The sequence below is a fragment of the Lates calcarifer genome, linkage group LG20, assembly GCF_001640805.2.
Source record: "Lates calcarifer isolate ASB-BC8 linkage group LG20, TLL_Latcal_v3, whole genome shotgun sequence".
Taxonomy (NCBI): Eukaryota; Metazoa; Chordata; class Actinopteri; family Centropomidae; genus Lates; species Lates calcarifer.
Window position 1 is genome coordinate 17,428,472 of NC_066852.1, and position 20,225 is coordinate 17,448,696.

The 20,225-nt window shown below is 39.4% G+C and overlaps 1 protein-coding gene across 1 annotated transcript in view; it reads right to left on the bottom strand.

The window, feature by feature from the left end:
* stk32a (serine/threonine kinase 32A) overlaps positions 1-20,225 on the bottom strand; it is a 63,518-nt gene that overhangs the window by 34,768 nt on the left and 8,525 nt on the right. The window contains exons 3-5 of the mRNA XM_051078870.1: positions 18,627-18,682; positions 16,750-16,901; positions 4,648-4,821 (exon numbers count right to left, since the gene is read on the bottom strand). Of these exons, the coding sequence (XP_050934827.1) occupies positions 4,648-4,821; positions 16,750-16,901; positions 18,627-18,682 (382 nt within the window). The remainder of the gene's footprint in view (positions 1-4,647; positions 4,822-16,749; positions 16,902-18,626; positions 18,683-20,225) is intronic.

Below are 20,225 nucleotides of genomic sequence, written 5' to 3' on the forward strand. Positions count from 1 at the left end.
TGGGTCTCAGTATGCTTTAGTTCATTTGATAGGAAACAGAAATCTGAATAAATAGACTGGGCAATTTTCATGGCAAGACCAAAACCAACGATGTGTCAGTCTGTCTTTCAATACTGTCTAAACTTCCCCACCATGATTGTGGCATTCAAGCACATTTGTTTCAACTGACAATGGAAAATCTTTACAAATGTGTCAAGTATATAGTCTTATATCTGTTCAGCTTGATACTGTTACTGATACTTACTCAAACAAGTGTAAATAGTGCATTTTTAGGGGACTAATTTCAGCTATGGATTAATACACAATGGAAGCTCTAGTGAGTATTTACAGCACCAGGATGGTATATGTGAGACTGAGTCAAAATAAACAACAATGCTTACATTCATGGTAAACAACATGAACAAATATGACAGAGTAATGAAATATTCAGGGTTTTGGTACACAGACAATACTTGTTAATATGGCTTTGGTCTTTGCATGATTTGGTTTTGATTATTGATGCCTCAGACCAGGGAACTACTATAGTGTATGTACTGTTTCACTGTTTCACAATATTAGCCTCCACCTTAACTGTAGACTGAGGTATGTCAGTAGGATCACTATCCATCTCTGTCAGTTTGATAAGAGCCAAACAATTAGTTCCTTAACCACTTTAATAGGCAGTATATCCCCTAAATGAAACACTGAGATGTATTGACTCGTTAAGAGCGTCTGCTGGCTGACAACATGTAAGTCTTTCCATTACGAAGATTTCAGGAGGCACTAAAATGCACCTGAGGATCCAGCAGGAGATAAGTGGTGTTGATGTCAAAGAGGCTGTGGTGATGTAAACATATGCACAACCCCCCACAACCACAAAACACACACTCACGCATGCCTTCCCCTGTAACACACTTGCCATTTATCTTTCCACTTGTTTGGAGAGACTCATCAAGTCTCTGAAGATGTCATCTAATTGAGACTCATTCTGTTGTTAGTAATTCAAACTCCTCAGAGGGTTTAGCGTTAAAAACACTTGACTAACCAACCTTGAATTAGGTTGAATCAGATATGTGACACTCCTGAGGTTGATCATATTCTGAGCATGATGTCTCAAAATGCAATTAAGCATGCCATTTATGAAAATATATTTCCCCACCACAAATTGATTATTTAGACAGGACTAGAAGAGGACTCTGGTATGACACATAACACAAATCCTAGACATTACTTTTATATATAACTTATCGGTAGCACCAAATATTTTTTGTAAGAAGCTTATTTGTGATCCTAGACAATGTATTTGTTTTCTGCCAAAATATCAGATCTTGCAGAACAATATCTACTCATAATGACTACAGCATTATTATAATATGGGTTCAGTTTTTAACTTTTAAAGTTTTACAATTCTCTTTTTTTAAAAGCATAACTCTACTAATTATATAAACAAGTTTGTATATACATATATATAGATACATACATACAATCTACTTCCATTTAATGAAAAAGAGGAATTAATTTAATTTCCACTTTGCATCATACTTCATGCTCAGAGGCTCCTGTATATCCCATGATGACGTTGCCCTCTCTTTTATTTTCCATCCAGGCTTTGTCAGGATGAGCTGAACTCCTGTTGTTAACAGGAGTTAACTCTCACTCCCCTGAGATTGTTCATATTTGCAATACAGTGCCATAAAGTGCAAGAGCTCATTATTGAAAATAATTAGCATTACTAAACAGATAGATGTCTGTTGTTATCACTGCTATTGTTGTGCTGTTATGGATCCCAGTATAGTTACAGGTAAAGACAGGGCTCCCTTCAAGATCTTTGTCCTGACTTCACCCGTAGCAAACCTTATATCCAGAAAGAACAATATCTAAGATAATAAAATAATTTTATTTATATTCCTGAATTAAAATCCACAGACTCTACTTTTCGCCTACGGTTTAAAAATATTCAAGAACGCTTTCCCACAAAGACAAATATCAGAACCCCTGCTATTTACAGTGGACATAAATAACATTTATTTTCCAACTGCATATTTCCATGTCAGGTTTTATGCTGATGATACCATCTTGTATGCCACTGTCTCCACCACACACGAGCCCCTTCTCCAGATTGCAGTCGGCTTTTGGTGACTCCCAGACTTCAAGCTTCTTGTAAACACTATAGAGGCATGTATGCACTTGACAACAGCGCAGACTTTTGATGCTAATCCTAACCTAAGCCCTCAGTGGAAATCTAATTAATTCAGCTTTGCATTGTAATAATTTAGGTTTTTTTTTAAAGCCCATTATCATATTAAACTCATGTTGAACATGCTCAAAAACTGAAATTCAATTTGGATTCTTAACGGAACATACATTATCCATCATACTTTAGGAACCATTTACAGCAATACTATACATGGAACCAGAAGCTGTAAGAAATGTTTGGATGGTCCCTAAGTGGAGTTCAGAATGAATGGCCATGACACCTAATCGCAGAATACTATCTTTAAAACTTTCTCATACCAAGTTCACTGGTTTCTACTGCTTTTTGTGACTGATTTGTCTTGTTGTGAACTTGTACAGCATGCATTTTGTTCTTAGGTCAAAGGAGAGCTTTATCTCTGATACTTTTTAAGTAAGTAAACTTCATCTTATCTAATGTGGACATCCTGCTATCATCCTGAACCAAACGATTCCCAACCATAAACTGTCATAGTCATGATCAAGCTCGTAAATAACATAATTACTCTATCGCCATTATGCAGGTGATTAATGTCATTATCATCATTACCCCCCTTCCCTCATTATCATCAAAATCACGAAAGACCAACGGAAGGGGAATGTGTGCATCCTGCATATACACACCTGTGCACAGGTGCATCCACACACACACACATACACACATGTTCTGAGGACTTTAAGTGCATTCACTCATCACACTGAAGTCAGCACGTCCACATCTGAGGGAGGAAATTATATATTCAATTTCCATAGAGATGAGCTGAGAGTTACTTTCAGCGCCTCTTCCTATTTGAAGCTAATGAATGCAGATTGAAAAGATGTTGATTCCGTCTAAACAAACGCCCCCAACACCTGCACATCAAGTGGCAAGTCTGTCCTCTCCAGCACTAAAATAGAAAACACAATTTAAATATTCATATCCCTCCATGGACTGGGTGAATAAGCAAATTAATAATCTATCCCATTTATTCCTCTCTCTCTCTCTTTCCTGTGGAGGTCTCAGAGTGTGGACAAGAGCACGAAGTCTACTTTAATTTAAATGGTGTAATTTGTTATCAGGGGGGTGTTGATAAATTAGTGTTTTCCATTGCAGTGATGTATCCTGTTAGTCATGATATGGGAAAGCCTCTTTTTTATGTTTGCTCAGTCTTCAGACTGGAGGAGTAAGTCTAAGCAGTGGATGGAATATGGACAGTCTGCTATGATCGATGTATTTATAAGAATCCATCTTCCAGAGCTGACATGTTAAATTTTAATGTACATTTCCACAGACCTACTTCCATCAGTACGTTATCATGAGTCATGTTATACTCACCAAAAGCTTATCATTAAAAGGAAGACTTTTAACGTGTAAAAACTGTAGAAATGTTGGACTAGTGGAATTAATTGGTGAATGAAAACAGTATTTGAGTTAGAACAAAAATAATAACTTCAGGGTGATTATGGAATTAATGTTGTGGAATGACAACAGGTAATCATTGAGGAAGCTGTGAATTTGCAGTAACAGGAGGACAGGGTCAAAATTTAAATAAAAGCCTCTGATACAAGCCTATTTCAAATAAAGACCTAGTTTTCTCTGCCACTGAGATAAATAAATCCACTATTTGAGATGCTATGGTAACATCACATGGGACATTAAACTCAAATCCTGGACTCTGGAGTTAAAATCCTGTGCTTTGTGCAGCCACCCACGCTGATGACCACTGCTTGACTGTGTGTGCAATTTAACAATCACACACTTGCTGGACTGGAAAGAACGACGGTGAATATGTTTCCTCCAAATGTATTTGGCAAAGCACTGTCCCTATGAACGAGGTAGATTGGTATGTGTTACGAGTAAGGAAGTCTCAATGGGTTAGCACTTCAGAAAAACTTCTTTCTCTCAGTGTTTTGGCAGCACCAGTGGCTGTAACAGGATATCCCATGCTCTTTGAGTCACTCAACAACTTAAAATAATAACACTGGGCTGTAGCCATGTCTTTCTTGACCTTGCAAGTATGTGGCCCTGCCATAACAGCACACATTTCTGCCTAAAAAGCACTTAACCTGCATTTTACAAATTAGATGAGGCATCGACACAGCAGTGTGGACAGAGCTGGTGCATTTCATGATGGCTGTAGTCTGCAGCTCAGAGTAAACTGTTGTGTCAGGTGTGACCTTCATGTCAAGAATGCTTGACCTTTCCGCACAGTGGTGCAGCAGTTGGATTAGAAAATAATATGAGAGTGGACAACCAAGGAGAAAAGAACACCGGGGTGCTAGATGCTCAAACTCAGTGGTGGTGGGGAAAAACAGGGGAGAGAGAGACAGAAGGGGGACATATACTGTAGCAAAAAGAGAAATATTGGGGCAGCCAGTCAAATACTATTTCTGTCATAAACTTCTCTACATTAAGTAGTAAGTTTCAGAGAAAAGACATTCTGAAAAACATCTCACCTGTGTATGATGCGCTTGGTGCGGAGGTATCCCAAAGCTAGGGCCAGTTCACAGACGTAGAGTTTGACGGTGCTCTCTGAAAAGTGGACATTCTGCTGGAGGTGGTAGCGCAGGTCTCCTCCTAGGAGCAAGTCCACCACCATAAACATGTCCTCCTCATCCTGGAAGGAATACCTGTGGGGTGGGGGTGTGTGGGGGCACCAGGAACGCCGGGAGGTTTGGAAAAAAGATGAGAAAACGGATTTGAGTAGATGTACACAAGGGAGGTAGAGAGAAGAGAGAGTCACAGAGTTAGAATGGTTTGGGGGGGCAGGGATCACAAATGGAAGCAGAAATAACAGTCGTGATGCAAAGGATGAGAAATGAGGAAAGCCCAGGCTAGAGAAATGTGGGTTGTCTAACTGAGCAGATGTTTTTTTTTTCTAACTTTCTGATTTGCTGCAACATTGACAAGACAACACTTTTATCAGCAATAAAAGAGGATGACAAGTGGAAATTGAACTCATGTCAGCCTGGTGCTCCTCAGGCAAATCAACCTTTATAAGACAGTATATAAGACCTTAGTACAAAAGATTTTTCACGAGAACAAACAAAACAGAATTACCCATCAGTGTTTCAACCCTGTGATTTCTGAAAACACAGCCTCTGGAGCCTCTCGGGTTCTTTGAGGGTAGACACTGCTCTGCTCTTTATGACTTAAACCAAGCAGAAGAAAAACACACATCACCCTCCTTCACTTTGCAGGGGGAGCACCTGCATATTGGCTGAGTCACGCCTGAGGCAATACTCATTAGCATGTCTTCAAGGCTAACAAGCTAAGAAAATCCTTTATTAGCTTGTAGAGAAGAGGCTATGATAGTCAGGAGACAGGTAACATAGTGTTCGTGTTTGAACACGTTTTTGACAGCTTCAAAAGACAACTGCAATTTGTGCATTTGTGTGTGTGTGTGAAACCTCTCTTTTTGATTGTCTTCTCTTTTTTCTGTAAACCCTTTTTCTTCCCTTTCTCCTTTTTCAGTACTTACTATAAATATTTTAATTTTGAGTGTTTATGTCTGCAGAGGATATTTATTGTAAGTAACGTACATCTCATTTTTCTTAATAATAATGATTTCATCAATGCCAACTCTGAAGCAAAGAAGAGCTGTATATTTTAGCCCAAAATATTCTGCGCTGCTTACCAAAGAGCATTATATAGTGAAATAAAAGTCAATACGTCATCTGCATATTTAGAAATACATTCTGAACACAGTCATCATCTTAGTCGCTTTCTGTTGTTTTTGTCGCTTTCTACAGCAAGAAGCAAATGAGGACAGTCAACACAGAGACAACATAATCTCTGCTCTGATTACATTAGTGATCAACAAACAGATTATCCTGGCTTTTTTTTAAACCTTACATGAAGTGAAGTGTACAGTGTTATTGAGCATTTGTATGTCTCCTATCCCATCAATATTTAATTATAGTGCAGTAACTGAGCAAAAATCTGATCTGTCTCTCTTGAAGTTGAAAATGTTTTCCAACAAACTGGCGCCATTTCATTAAAGGAGATCATTACACTTAAATATTAAATATTCCTTATGTCAGTGTGTGGTTCAAAGATTTGGCAGGGAAAACTGAGCTGCCCGCTTATGTGTCTCCAACAGGGAAAGTGTCAAAGTCACACAAAATGTCACTTTGTTTTTCCAGTGAATGATTTTTTTTTTTTTTCCTGTGCTTTGTGGTATTTATGCCTCAGTCTTCAGTAAGTGCTTGAGGGATGCTCTATGGGAATGCAACTTGTGGTCATCCATCTATTTAATCCATCAATCACACAGAGACATGCACAGCAAGCCTGTATCAGCATGCAGCCCTCTGAGTCACCATTTAAGTAGCTGTTGCACAAATCCTCACTGATTTTACATGCCAAGCATCCTTCTGGGGCTGTACTTTTTTCTCCCTTCTAAATGATGAGCTAATTAGTTTCTCTTCCACAAGAAACTAATTTATGCAAAAAATAATATTAAAGAATTTGCACCAGCCCAAATTTCCTGGCTCGCCTAAAGCGTTGCTCTCTGCACTATGTGCAACACGACGTCCTACATCTGCAACTTTAGATCTTCCTTTAATTTGGAGAACGTTACTGCCCTCCTTAAGTCCCTGAAACAACCAGGCTACAATTTCACTGAGCACTTCCAAGAGGTGTCATTTGTGACTGGGACAATCATCTTGGCTCAAACTCAATGCTCAATGACCGAGGGTATTTTTCTGCCACGTTGGTGAACTCCCTTCCTCAGGTCCCTTCTCCAATAAACTGGAGTTGGTGCTTTTCTGCACTGGATGGATGGGGATTGATTGAGCTGACTCCAAACTGTCTGCTAAGGCTCAAATAATGCTGAGGCCACTTAACATCTGATTGCCTCAGGGTGTGGAAAGACTATCTGTGAGATGTCCGTCCTGAAGATGCATGCGCATTTGCAAAAGTCACAAAGAGCCACATGAAGATACAGGCGCGCATACACACTCATACAACACTGTCCTCCTTCTTTCTCATATCCATGTTTCACTTAAAACATGCATCATTAAATATTATTTTGTGCCATTATAAGCTGTTCTCTACTAATGTTCTCAATTATTTTAATGGGTAAAAAACGAAACGTGAAGAGGCCAATTCTGCCCATTTTTAGTGCGTAATACGTTACAGCTGAATGACTGGGATTAGCTGCAGTCACTCACTCAGATGTGCAGCAGTGACTTAGCCACTGCCTGCAGACACCTGTGTTCTCTAAGGTTTTTGGCAAATGTTGTATGTGTATATGTGGGGGACTGCATATGATTGAAAGTTTTTAAATATCTTATTACAAGAGAAGTGAAATTAGTAAAGAAAGTCTTTGAAATCATTAAACTATCCATGAATGTAATATATTAAAGGAATGTGCATTTATTAAATGTTAGTAGTCTTGAAGGTCGAAAACTGACAGAATTATGAAAAATTTCAAAGAATATTTGAAAAACAATGTAACAGGCAAATACAAAATAATAGTTTGATATCCCATCATGCTTTGTGTAAATGAAAAATCAATTTAGTTTCTTATTCTTTTTATACAGTATAATATTGCTAAAACATACCATTGTCTACATATGTGTCAGTGTGTCTATATATACTGAATGTGCATGTATGTACTTATGCAAGCTTGTTTACATGTAAGTATGTAAACATACACTATGTGTGTGCACATCTGCAAGTGTGTGCATTTATATTATAGACATGTCTATATTTGTATCCATGTGCTTAGCTAACATTACTTATTATTATTGTCTGGACTGAAAAGCGTGTTCCTGATTTTGTATCCTTCTACACAGACACCTTTTGTTAATGTAATCTGTTAAATCCCATCAATTCTGAATTTTTAAATTAAAAATGACAGCTAGAGCCCCATGAATAAAGAGACAAAATAACTCAAAGGAAACACATTCTGAGAAGAGTGGACTTCCATGGGGAGTCTACAAAGACTTGAATCTGGGAAATATCAAAGTTCCAGCTGCCGCTGTTAGAGTGTAAGGTAGTGATAACTGAAGCAACAAAGTGGATCAATGTGTGTGTGTTTGTGTGTGTGCATGCATATGAGAGAGAGAGAGAAAGAAAGAGAAAGAGAAGAGTTGGAAAATGATATGACACTTGAATCTGGCACAGAAAGAGGCAAAGCACAGATCAAACAGGCTTCATATTAACATCACATTCTCTTAAATATCAAAGCGATGCTTCACTTTGATACAGGAATTGGAGTTTTTGGGACCGAGACTAATCTCACTGAGTTCACAGATGGTCAAAATATTTCTCCACAATTATTCACAGTGCTCCTGCTTTGATATTGTGTACATGCATGGATGGAAGGACTCATCAATCACAAATGGAGACTTGTAATTAGTTTGAAGTTTTCATTTTAGGATAGAAATAACTTTGTAAAATGTTCAGCCATTGGAGAAAGTATTCTGAAAATACTATGAAGCAAAAAAAGCATGGATACAGAAAATAAACATTCATTAAGTACAATATTGTGAGACCAAGCATGCAAAAAAGTGTACATAGAAATAAAGCAAAGTCGAATGTTTGTGAAATATTCATGAGTCAAAATGTGATAACTGAAGCTAAAAACAAGACTAGCTGAAAACTGTAAACCAAGACAAGGAAAACAAGATTTTCAGTGTTTTAAAATGTGAGCTAAAGGCAGCAGTCTGTTTGCTGGATGGACTCCATTTTACCCCATAGTCTATTAATCATTTGATTAAGTGTCTTTGACGCTCATCCTCTCTCTTTTTCCCTCTCTTTCCTGGCCTGTTTCTGCAACTCCTTCTCTCTGTGTCAGTGTCTCTAACTACCTCTCTCTCTCTCTCTCTCTTTCTCTCTCTCTCTCTCTCACTCTCTCTCTCTCTCTCTCTCTCTCACACACACACACACACACAGCAACAGTGTAAATACCTCTAACCCAGCAGAGTTGGTTAAGGTGGTAAAGAATCCAAGCGGCTGCTGTCAGAAGCATTTAGGAGACTCAAACTAGACTTTAATTGCACATTTTCTCTGCACAGAAACACTGGTTTCTTACAGGGAAACATTATTTAATTGCTCTTATATGTAATGCCTACATTGAGACAATTTCTTCTAGTGTAGCAAGTTCATTTAATTTTCTAGACTTTAACTTAATCATGTTTTTTGTGGGGGGGTGGGCTTTTTCACCTTTATTCACAGTACAGTGAGAGAGAGACAGGAAACAGGGAGAGAGTGGGGGAATGACATGCAGTAAAGGCAGAAAAAAATCCAATCAGTGTTCGCAGATACTTCGTATTACAGAACTCAGATCAGGGCCAAGAAACCTTGATCAGGACATACCTAAGCTTTACCTTTTATTTAATGTGTTAAAAACTGTAATCTCCTTCTTTTTGTTAATTTGGGTAATATCTAGTGCAGTATGCACTTTGTTGCTCTGCACTGACCAAAAAGCGCTTCTCAGCCATGCCAAACAGCTTTTACCAAATGGTCTTTAAAACATCCATTCATAGAAAAAGCCAAAAAATCATTATTACTTTAACATACATAACTACTGGATGACTTTTCACCGCTGGGGTGAGGAGGGTGGTTTGGTGTTTAAATGGGACGCAGAGTCCATCAAGTCAATTGATAGTGCACTTGAGACCTCAGTGAAACCAGTTTAATCGACTAGAAAACCAGCTCTCATGCTTGGCTGGGGCTCCCATGTTTTCTGTCCCACGACTCTTTCCCTCTGAAAGCCAAGGTGGTAAAAAGGGTTTAACCGTCATCTGCGGGCGGGGGCTGAATGGGGGGAAATTGTTCTGTCTTCTAAGCAAACAAGATTGACTGACTCACCGCAATCTCTCACATGGTTGGTCAGGAACAAAGCTGCCATAAAGAGGGTCGACAGCCTGCTATGGTTGCACACACAGAGAGGTGAATACAGTACACTCTGATTACCGTACGTGCACCCAGACATATTTACTACCATCCAGCTACCTTTTCTTAGGATTCTTAGGATTTTCTTAGGATCTAAAACTTTGCTTTATAAGACTTAATAAAGTCCCAGATAACATATATATTCTCAGACATACTGTATGCTGACACACATCCAAGCAAACATGTACACAGGTAAAAACCCAAGTGGACCCAAGGGTATTCCGATTAAAGTTTGGTGGTAAAAGGTCAAAGGTTAATGTCACTGTGACCTTGCAAAGCAGGTTTTTGGCTATAACTCAACAAGTCACATGTTGATTATGACACCAGTTCACACAAATGTCTAATGGGATTAAATGAAGTGATAATATTTTATATCCAATAGGTCAAATAATGTTCTGCAAAAACACTTTTCTGGCCAGTATTCATTGCCATAGCTCATAGACAAGAGGGGGAAAATGTGACCATATTTCCTGTAACTTGAATGGTTGGCGGAGACATACAACTGCGAGGTGATAATTCTAGTTTTTGACTATTTCAGCACTTGATTATCTGCAAAAGTGCACATTATTGCACTTAATAGTCATTTCTTTTGCTATACATACAGTATGTTAGGTATTAAAACTGCAAATCAACAAGATCCCTCTGGGGCTGACTGACCTGGTGCTAACTGAGCTTTCTATTTTGTGCTATTTCAGCAATATCTCCAGTCTACTTAGAGTGTAAATTGGTCTCCTACAACAATAAAAGCTCCTCTAGAAATGAGTCTGCTCTCTCTCTCTCCCTCCCTCTCTCTCCCTCTCTCTTTCTTTCGCTCCCCTTCCGACATGTTGACATGGTACTTGGAAGGTGCTTGAATATGAATGAAGTCTCCTCTGGCCTGCTGCCACTGCTGTCAAAATGAATTAGAAATGGTACTCATTAAGTTGTCCATCACAGGTGCGCCCTGGGTCACAAAAGTTACCCAAGTTACCATTAATAGGACAATGTACTGTATATGACTAATGATTTAGAAAAGCCTGTCTGATGTTGCAGCTGTACACTGGCATCTATAGTTTTATGTTGAAAATATAATTAAAAGCAATCATTTAAGAACTCAGCTCTTGACTAATAAGTTTTAAAAAAAAAGAAGTGAGGTAAAAAAAAATAATATTAGCGTCACGGTTGAGCAACTGTGACCAAGTAGTCCAATTTGCACTTTGTTGGTGTTACTCATCTTTCTTCGAACACATAATAATTAAGAAATAGCAATTGACACCCAGATTAACAGCATATGGTGGCATGCTAGTTTTCGCAGCTGCAACGTGGACATACTTAAACTTAAGTGAAAGAAAAACATGCAAGGTATAGTGAGGATTTCATAGTAGCTGCATTCATAACATTTCATGCCCTTTATAACATGACATAATGTAAGCAAACAAAAAGAAAGTAAGAGAAAGAAAGAAACAGCTACAGATGTTTGGGTTTTTTTCATTGTTGAATGTCTCTGTTTGTATTTTGCAGCAGCAATGGACTCAAAAAGCCAGAACAAGACAGAAAGAACTGGTTCACTAGCATCCATTAGCAGCTGTTGCTTGATGCCTCGACTAGTGTTGACTAGTGGTAGAGAGTAGAGAACAGCATTCAGACTACAGATTAGCACCTGTACATTATGTTGAAATGGTGCAGACTTTTCATTAGCCTTCCTGGCATCAAGCCTATGTTCTCTCTAGCTTGTTCATTCTTTCTTGTTCTCTACTTGTTACTCTTTTTCCACTCTCTCTCTCTCTTTCTGTCTTTCTTTCAGTGTCTGTCTCTGCTCCGATACACATGCATTTCATTGTGACCTCTTGGTGGCCTCCAGGCAGTCAGTCTGATGGGAGAGCATCCTGCACAGAGCTTTTAGAGGCAGACGCACCCCAGGCCACTTCAGTAATGGAAGTCTCCAAAACCACAGGGGCTCTGAGTCTAATACCAACATGTCCTTACAAAAAGACTTCCTTCCCCTCTTTCAAAGGTAGCAGTTATGACATGTGAGGCCCCAACAAAATAATACTAAAGCTGCTGTCATTTCCAATTAGCATTAGATTTCTATATATATATTATAGCTGCTTATTTAAGGTAAATTATTCCTGGTTAACACAAGCAAAGGCCCTTACATCAAACAGAACAGGTTTTCATACTGCAATATTCAGCAAAAAAATTATAATTTTTAATTACATTACAGTATGTGCTTAAATAAACACTTTTATTTCCTTCTCTAAAAGTAATGGCAATATTGGCAATATTCCTAGATGTATCCCCTCTCTCCTGAATTGAGAATATGACTTGCACTAGTTCATTACTGTGCTCCTTGTTCTTCCCTCTCAATAACCCATCTTCCATAACCTGAACGTCTTTTACAAAGTAAATGAAGGAAACCTCTTCAATCTTAACACCTGAGTGATTTTTGTTAATTAACATCTAGCTATTGAATGTCCACAGCATAAAAAACACATCAGTGGACCTCAGTAATAAAATGGTTAATCAAGATTTTGTTGTTTAACACAAGGTGTTGCAATTGCAGTGATTAGACATACACACTGCCCACACCCACAGATACAAACACACATCATCTGACGAAAGCCCCTTGCTGAAACGGACACAGACGGCCAGCCGCTCAGACTGTGACATGCTGGATCGATGCCAACAGCCCTCCGACCTCCCCCCCACCCCATCTCCACAAACACCTCAGTTTGACTGACAGCTCCCATCAGTTTGTGTCTAATGCTCCCTGGGCGTACATGCATGGATGCACTGGAAAAATACATACACATATCCCTTACAAACACCCACAGGGGGGATTGAATGAACTCACATTTTAAATATATATCATACAACTACACTTATTGTTAGTAGGTGATACAGACTTATTTCAGTCATTTAGCAAGCGAGTAAGGTTATTTACTAATTCTTACCGTCCCTGATACTATGATCTTCCATTTCACTAGGTCACCTTGACATCAGTCCAAATACTTGACATGCTTCTTTCTAGTGTTTGGCAATGCCTGCAGTGTTGAAAGTAAAATGAAGATGTGCACATTTTGCAGATACACAAGGATACAGTTTGTACCCTTGGCACAAGCAGATCTTACCATTGCTTACTTATAATACTGGAGTCTGGAGTTAAGCTTATCCTAGCTCCCTCCATTCATTCAAAATGTAACATATAACTAAGCTGTAGTGCCTGTTTGATACAACGTATCTGGTGTACTACACCTTTTATATTAGGATGCTTGGAGTGTTGCCTTTCTGGGACATTATGTCATCACTGTTTGCTTTTCTTAAGGAAAAAATGCACATGAATGGAGAGTAATACTGAATGATGTCTTGCTCTGCATAGAAATGAAATGCATTTGTAAGATTACATAATAGCTTAGCAAAAGAGTGTCTCCCTGAAGCAAGTGAAACTTTTACTCCACAATGTTTCAGACTTTACTCAATGTACTTCTTCTTTTCCTTTGACAGTTATGTAATTTCTTTTTACAATAGCATGTTACATCATAGCTGCATTTATCCTACAGGTTTGACATGGGAGATGTCACAGAATGAACTGTCCTATAGATTTAGCGGTGAAATCTTAACCGTACAGTTAAACACAGTTGGCTGTGAACATTACTTTTCTGTGGCCAAGCTGGTGAAAGAAAACAGAGAGCATATTGAAGATCTGTGATGATATAATTTCTTAAATCCTAGCCAATCTTTTTAGCTCATATAAAAAATTGAAATTCACATGAAATTATTTTTGAATAACAAACTCTAACACCAGTATATCTGGTAGAAAATCTTGTAGAAAATTGTAGTCGTCCTCCTCAAGATCCAAATAGTTTTACCAGATGGCATAGTAATGCCACCCCTGGAATATAAAAACAAGTCAGCAACTTAACAAAGGACATGCGGGGAAATATTACGGCACGGCTGTTTCCCTTCTGCTTGATGCCCTCAACAAATGTGTTGCTCACAGAGTATGCATTACACAGCCTATGTACGACACATCTATCATACCAAACAGCAAGTAGTTTTAAGAAGTTTCTTTGTGACATTTCCATCGACAAACAAATCAACTGCAAAATCTAAAGTTGAAGAGGAAACAAGACTGAAACCTGAATACAGCCGAATCTGATGCTGGCTGCCATCTTCCCTTCTCTCTATCTTGTCTCTTAAGCAGTGTGAGTGGATCCCTGGCCTTTGTGTCAAAGCAGTGCAGTTCCAATAAGGGCTCCCCTTACACAGTAGGACTTAGTGCAGTGCAGGCACAACGGGCTGCCTTACCAGTGCTGGCACATCAATAAACTGACCTTACCACATACTTAATGCCAGAGGTCAAAACTCTTCAAAATCAGTATTCCATATTATACTTAATAGTTTGCATGAAGGGAAAATAACATATTAAATTGTCTTTTTGTAAGTTCTCTCTGCTGTCAAACACAGTTTCTTGCTGGGAGCAGGTGTTGGTGATGGTTGGTAATAAAGTGCTTCAGCCACCGTTACATTTACGGTACGTGAGGTTAGAATACACCCTTTGGGCAGCGTTACTTCTTCAGGGTAGTCTTGACGCTACAGTGAGTATCTGTCGGAAAGTAATAGTAAGCATACTAACTTCGGTAGAAATAGTAGCAAAACATTTGAGTTGCTTTCCTCCACTAGACATAGCTTTTGGCAACTAAAGGAATGATGTTTGATGCTTAATTTGCAATGTTTTCCCTAAACTGGCAAGTAAACAGTTGTTAATGCTAACCTTGGCTGTGTAGTGATAGCAAAAGTTACAAATAGCTCCTTTAAGTAGTTGATATGTTTTTTTGCTCCTGTCTTCCAAGTGCATTGTTGCTTGGCTACACACATTGCTCAGACAGACACCTGAGGTCATGCCCAGTAGCAAGTGCAAGTGCAGCAGTGACAGCGAGAGGAGAGAAAAGGAAGGGAAGCAGGTGGTGAAGGAGGAGGAAGAAAAAAAAAAATAAAAGGAAGGTGAGAGAAAATGAAGAGGAGGTGAATGAAAAGGGGATAGAGGAGGAGGATGAGGGAGACGGGGCCAGGGGACAGAAGAAAAATAAAGCACGGTTTTTCTACATTTAGCTGGCTCAGTGCGGTTCATATGCCTGCAGGTAATCTCTCCCCCATCTCTGACCTTGAGCGCTTACCTCAGGACAATCATAACTTGCGCCAACTCAACACAGTGAGCAAGAGAGAGAGAGAAAGAGAGAGAGTGGGCGAGTGGGCACAGCGCTGACCCAAGCACATCTCTAGAGGAAATCACCCCCACCCAGGGGGGTTTACGCTGCCAAAAGCATTAACTTCCAACCTTTTTTTTTTTTTTTTGTCCAACGCAGCATGCAATCAAGCAAGAAAGCAAGCACTGGCATTGTTTGTCTGATGAGTCTGTATGCTGCACTTCTCCCTCTTCCTCTGTTGTTTTCCTTCTCTACCTCCTCTCTCCAGACTGTGGCAATCCTCCTTTTTCCTGCACCTTGCTGTCCTTTCCTGTCCTCCTCTCCTTTTTATTGTGCTTCTGTCTCTCTACTTATTCATTTCCACCGGGGGAGGATTTAGCTTTGTTTCCCTCAAATTAGTAATTAAACAGCGACTGATTCTGCCAGAGTAGTGCTTTAAGAGATATATAGGACTGTAATGGAAGAAAAAGTAAGGAAGATGGAGGAAGAATCAAAAGAAGGAATAATACATAATGCTATAAATAAAAATAAATAAATATGCCTTATTTTTAAAAACTGGACTACAGGGACTGTGTCTGTTATTCTTCGTCTTTGGACAGACGTCCCCTTCTCTCTGCGGTACTGCTCGACAGAAAACCACGGTGGCTTCCTCTCAAGCATTGTAGAGTGGGAGTGTTTATCAAGAATTAATGATGCCTTTCAGACGGAAAGTTAACAAGCCATACTTATCAGCCATCTCAAAAGTACGATTCCTGGTGCTCAATAAGCTGGGGCTTTCAAATTATGATGAATGAGTTGTTTAAAAGTACCTGATGAGTCATCTTAGTTTAGCACTCACACACAGAGTTTGAATCGGTTCGTACAATGTTGCGGAAAAGACTTCCTCAATCCCCCACCCCCCTCGAATGCAGTGAGGCAAACGAGAAGCCGCCAAGACAGAAGAGTCGTGTCCATAAAAAGTGGAGCTTGGATCAGTGAGCAAACTACATTTTCCTTTTAGCAACTTCAAAGGGTGAGATGACATGGGTGGAGGGACTCGTGTGGGGTTTCTCAGGGGTCAACACCTTTTTGCATGCATCTGCAGACTCAATCCAAGACTGTGTGAAAGCCTTATTTTTTTAATGAGAGATGCTCTTTCTGTGTGTCTGCGCATTTTCTGATTTAATGGATAGGTTACATTCACCGTAAAAATGGGTGACACAGAGTGCACTACAAAACAATTCTAATGGCTGTTATTGCTGATGGTAATAACCAGTGTGAAACACATGCATTTGTGGAGATGACTTGTTGAAGTGGAAATCATTCATTGTGTGCTTAAGATTTTTTGTATACATATATGCAGAATGGAGGATTCTGATTTTTGAATTTCCTAAATTCTCTTTAAGAAATGACCTAGGGTTATTTGCTCTGTCATCCACAGGAAACATTACAAACATTCAAGTATTTATTTGCTAAAACATGGTGGCTTACCAGAAGTTGACCAGGAATGGATGCTCCAGGTTCTGCATGATCTGCAGCTCCTTCAGTACGTTCCTCACTTCATTCCGCTCCACACATTTTAGCTTGTTCATGTACTTCATGGCGTACATCTTCTTAGTGTCCTTCTTCTGCACAATACAGACCTGAGGAGATTGTACAAGGGTAAATTCTGTCATCGCTGTGATCAGAATAGTCTAAATAGTTAGTTGGTCCTCCCTCTTATGCTTCAGTACTTTCAAGGCCGTAAAAAGGGTCAGGGTCATGCAGAACTTTCCTTTCTGCAGTCATATCATCCACACAAATGGTGCTTTAATCCTCACTGCCAGTATGATCATGCACAAATACAATGGATACTGTCTCTTGACAGAAGACAGAAAAAAACGGTATTGTCAGTGTAGAGGCCTCTTATCAGTTGCTATTTAGTTTACTTTTTAAAAATCTATGAGATGTATCATTTCACTGGGTTATATAAAATAGAATCCAGATACTCTTGACATATTGAAAACCAGTGTGGTTTTGCAAAATGTTGCTGCACAATCCTGCGTCTTCCATCATTCACCCATCTTCGTCTAAAGCTTTATTGCATGTGACACATGGACACGTGGAGTGTTAGCAACATCCATGCAATAACCAGAAATGTTGTCCTCTAACAAGGTCAGAAGGAAACTTCAGGATTTCTCTTTAATCTCTGCGATCACAAATTTAATCCTCTCTTAAGACGTTCAACTTTTCACACCAGTATGCTTTGCATTTTAGAGATGGGAGACATCACGTAAGCATTCATTAGAATTGCTAGTGCGTGTCAGTAGGGAACATAGACATCTCTTTCAAAATCACATGAAAATGCTTTCAAACAGCCTTCAGTTGCACTTTACATCAGTGAAAATAAATAGCATGACTCTGGTGTGATGCAGCAAAATGCAGAATACAACACCTGGTGCAATCTGGGTCGCTGTCATTGCATGTATACATCAAACTGTGCATGATTACCCCCTTTTGACATTGTGTCTGAGAATAGTCAGTATTTTCAATATGCAAGGGTGTAATACCCCATATTTATTTGTAGCCGTGCTTGTCTGTGCTACAAGCGTCAATAAGCCAGTGATTACTGCTATCTAAGAGAGTGATCTGTGGACCAGCTGGCACAGTTAATCAGCCAAACCCTGATCGCATCACTCCTCCCATTGAACAGCTTGCCCTCTACTGTGATTAGACTGCTTATCTGTTGTTGGACAGTGTTGTTCCCATGTGGGTCTGTGATATGTGTACACATGTGCATGTCAGCGTGCATGTGCACTGCTATATGTTCTTACATGCGCTTTAAGTGCTGATGTAAATTACTCTTTGCTATATGGCTTAACAGCAAGAGGAAACATGACTGCCGTCACTTCCGATTTGTTTTCACAGAGCTGCCGGTCGGTGTCAAGCAAATTAAACCTGAAGGCTCCGCTAGACTGTACATGATAATATTGTACTGACAGAAAGGGATATGGTATATTATTTGTGGCTACATGTGCCTTATGTTAAAAGGCCTCTGAGAGGAAATCAAAGGGAACCATGTAGAGCTGAAACAAGAAGTCAATCGAAAAATTACTGGCAGCTATTTTTAAAATGAATTATTTGAAGTCATTTTTTCAAGCAGATATGCTTTAGTTTCCTTGCTTCCAGCTTTTTACATTGTGAGGATTTCCTGTCAGTTTATTGTGTAATGTAATGTGATTTTAATATCTTTATGTTTTAAAGTGTTTGTTGGACAAAACAAGTAATTTGAAGATAGCACCACTTTTGGAAACTGATGGGCAGGTGAAATATTTTACAGATTTCAGATTTACTCGAGTCTGAACACTTCTGGACAAATATGGACTCACCTTCCCAAAGCTTCCCTTTCCTATTGCCCTCAAGATCTGGAAGTGGTCGAAATTGACTGGAAAGAAGAGTAAAAAAATCTTGGTTAACTATGAAACACAAAACAGAAATGTAAACCTGAAATCCAAAATAGAAAGTAAAAGTTATAAAAAGTTATGGATTTCAGCTTAAAATACATGAACAGCACATACTTGCTTCTGAAGAACATATACACTGTATGAAAATGTGTTACTGTTAGATAGAGATTTATAGAGACACCAAATGGCATTTTTACCCTTTTTATAATGAAAATCAGGTCATTTAATCATTAAAAATGGAAAGAGATGAATGTTGAGTACAATTACATTCACAGTGAGATTTTCTCTGAGCTCATCCGAACAATGCTACAGTCAAGCAGGAGCAGATGGAGGTCTCCAGGGCAACCACAGGTCACTGACATATAAAGCAGAGAACTGAAAGAAGCCTCAGCACAAAGACGTCTTTTATGAGCGTTGCATGTTTTGTTTTTTTCCCTCTGAACAAGAGACATATTTTTAGCTATGGTTTTTGCTGCTTGGTACCCTCCCCAGCCTTTGTACTACTCTCTCCTCTGCACACTTAGCCTCACTCTCTTTCTGTCTCACACACACTCTCACCCTAAACCAGAGCACAGGACTATCCCTATCTCGCTCTCCTCCATCTATCAGCAACATTTATCGCCAATTGGAACCGGATGGGGCTGTTTGTTTCTTGCTGCCATGACAACCAGGACAGAAGGTTTTCCCTCTCTGCTGTTTCCCTGAGGATGGAACAGCTGCTGCCCACTCCCTGCACTCATCTGACTGCACTCACATACATTCACAAAGCGTTCAGTCTTTCTCAAAAATGTGCAAACATAGTGCTGACTTAAAGCATCACCTGCCTCTCTCGCAACAGTACAGCATGCACGCGCACACACTCACTCAACACATTCTGCCTGCAGTCACTAGATCTATTGGATGTGACAGTTAATGTTATGCTCTGTTAGTCACATATCACTGGCACTTCCTCCTCACACACTATCTGTGTTAGAGTATTTACACAACCTACTCTGATAGGGGCCATATGAGGCCCGCTTTATGTTGCGAGCACACACACACACACATACACCTATATCCGCAGACTTAAAGGTGCCAGTGTATAGACTTCACATACACACAGACACACATTTCAGATAAACATGGTCATTTTCCTACTGAGCTACTTGGAGATTCTGTTCTGATGGGTTTTTCAGAGAGACAGCTGTGGTCATGGATGAGAGGGCAGAGCTCTGTGATCGCAGGAAAAAGAGAGAGAGAGAGAGGCGCAGTCATACAAAGGGAAAGAGAGGGAGAGAAAGCAAGTCAGACATGGAAAGAGAGGAATGGAGTGAGATGGAGATTGTCATATTTTACCAGCAGAACTTTGAATGGTTTAATGTGCTGTATGAAATGATGGACACACCAGTAACAGAGCGTGTAATGATTGAAATCGGCGCATGAGTGGAATTGACACATTGACAGCCTTTCTGTGGCTTAAACTAACTGAGGAAATTGTCTGACTGAGGAACTCATCTGCTAGTCAATTTGAATTTGACTGACACA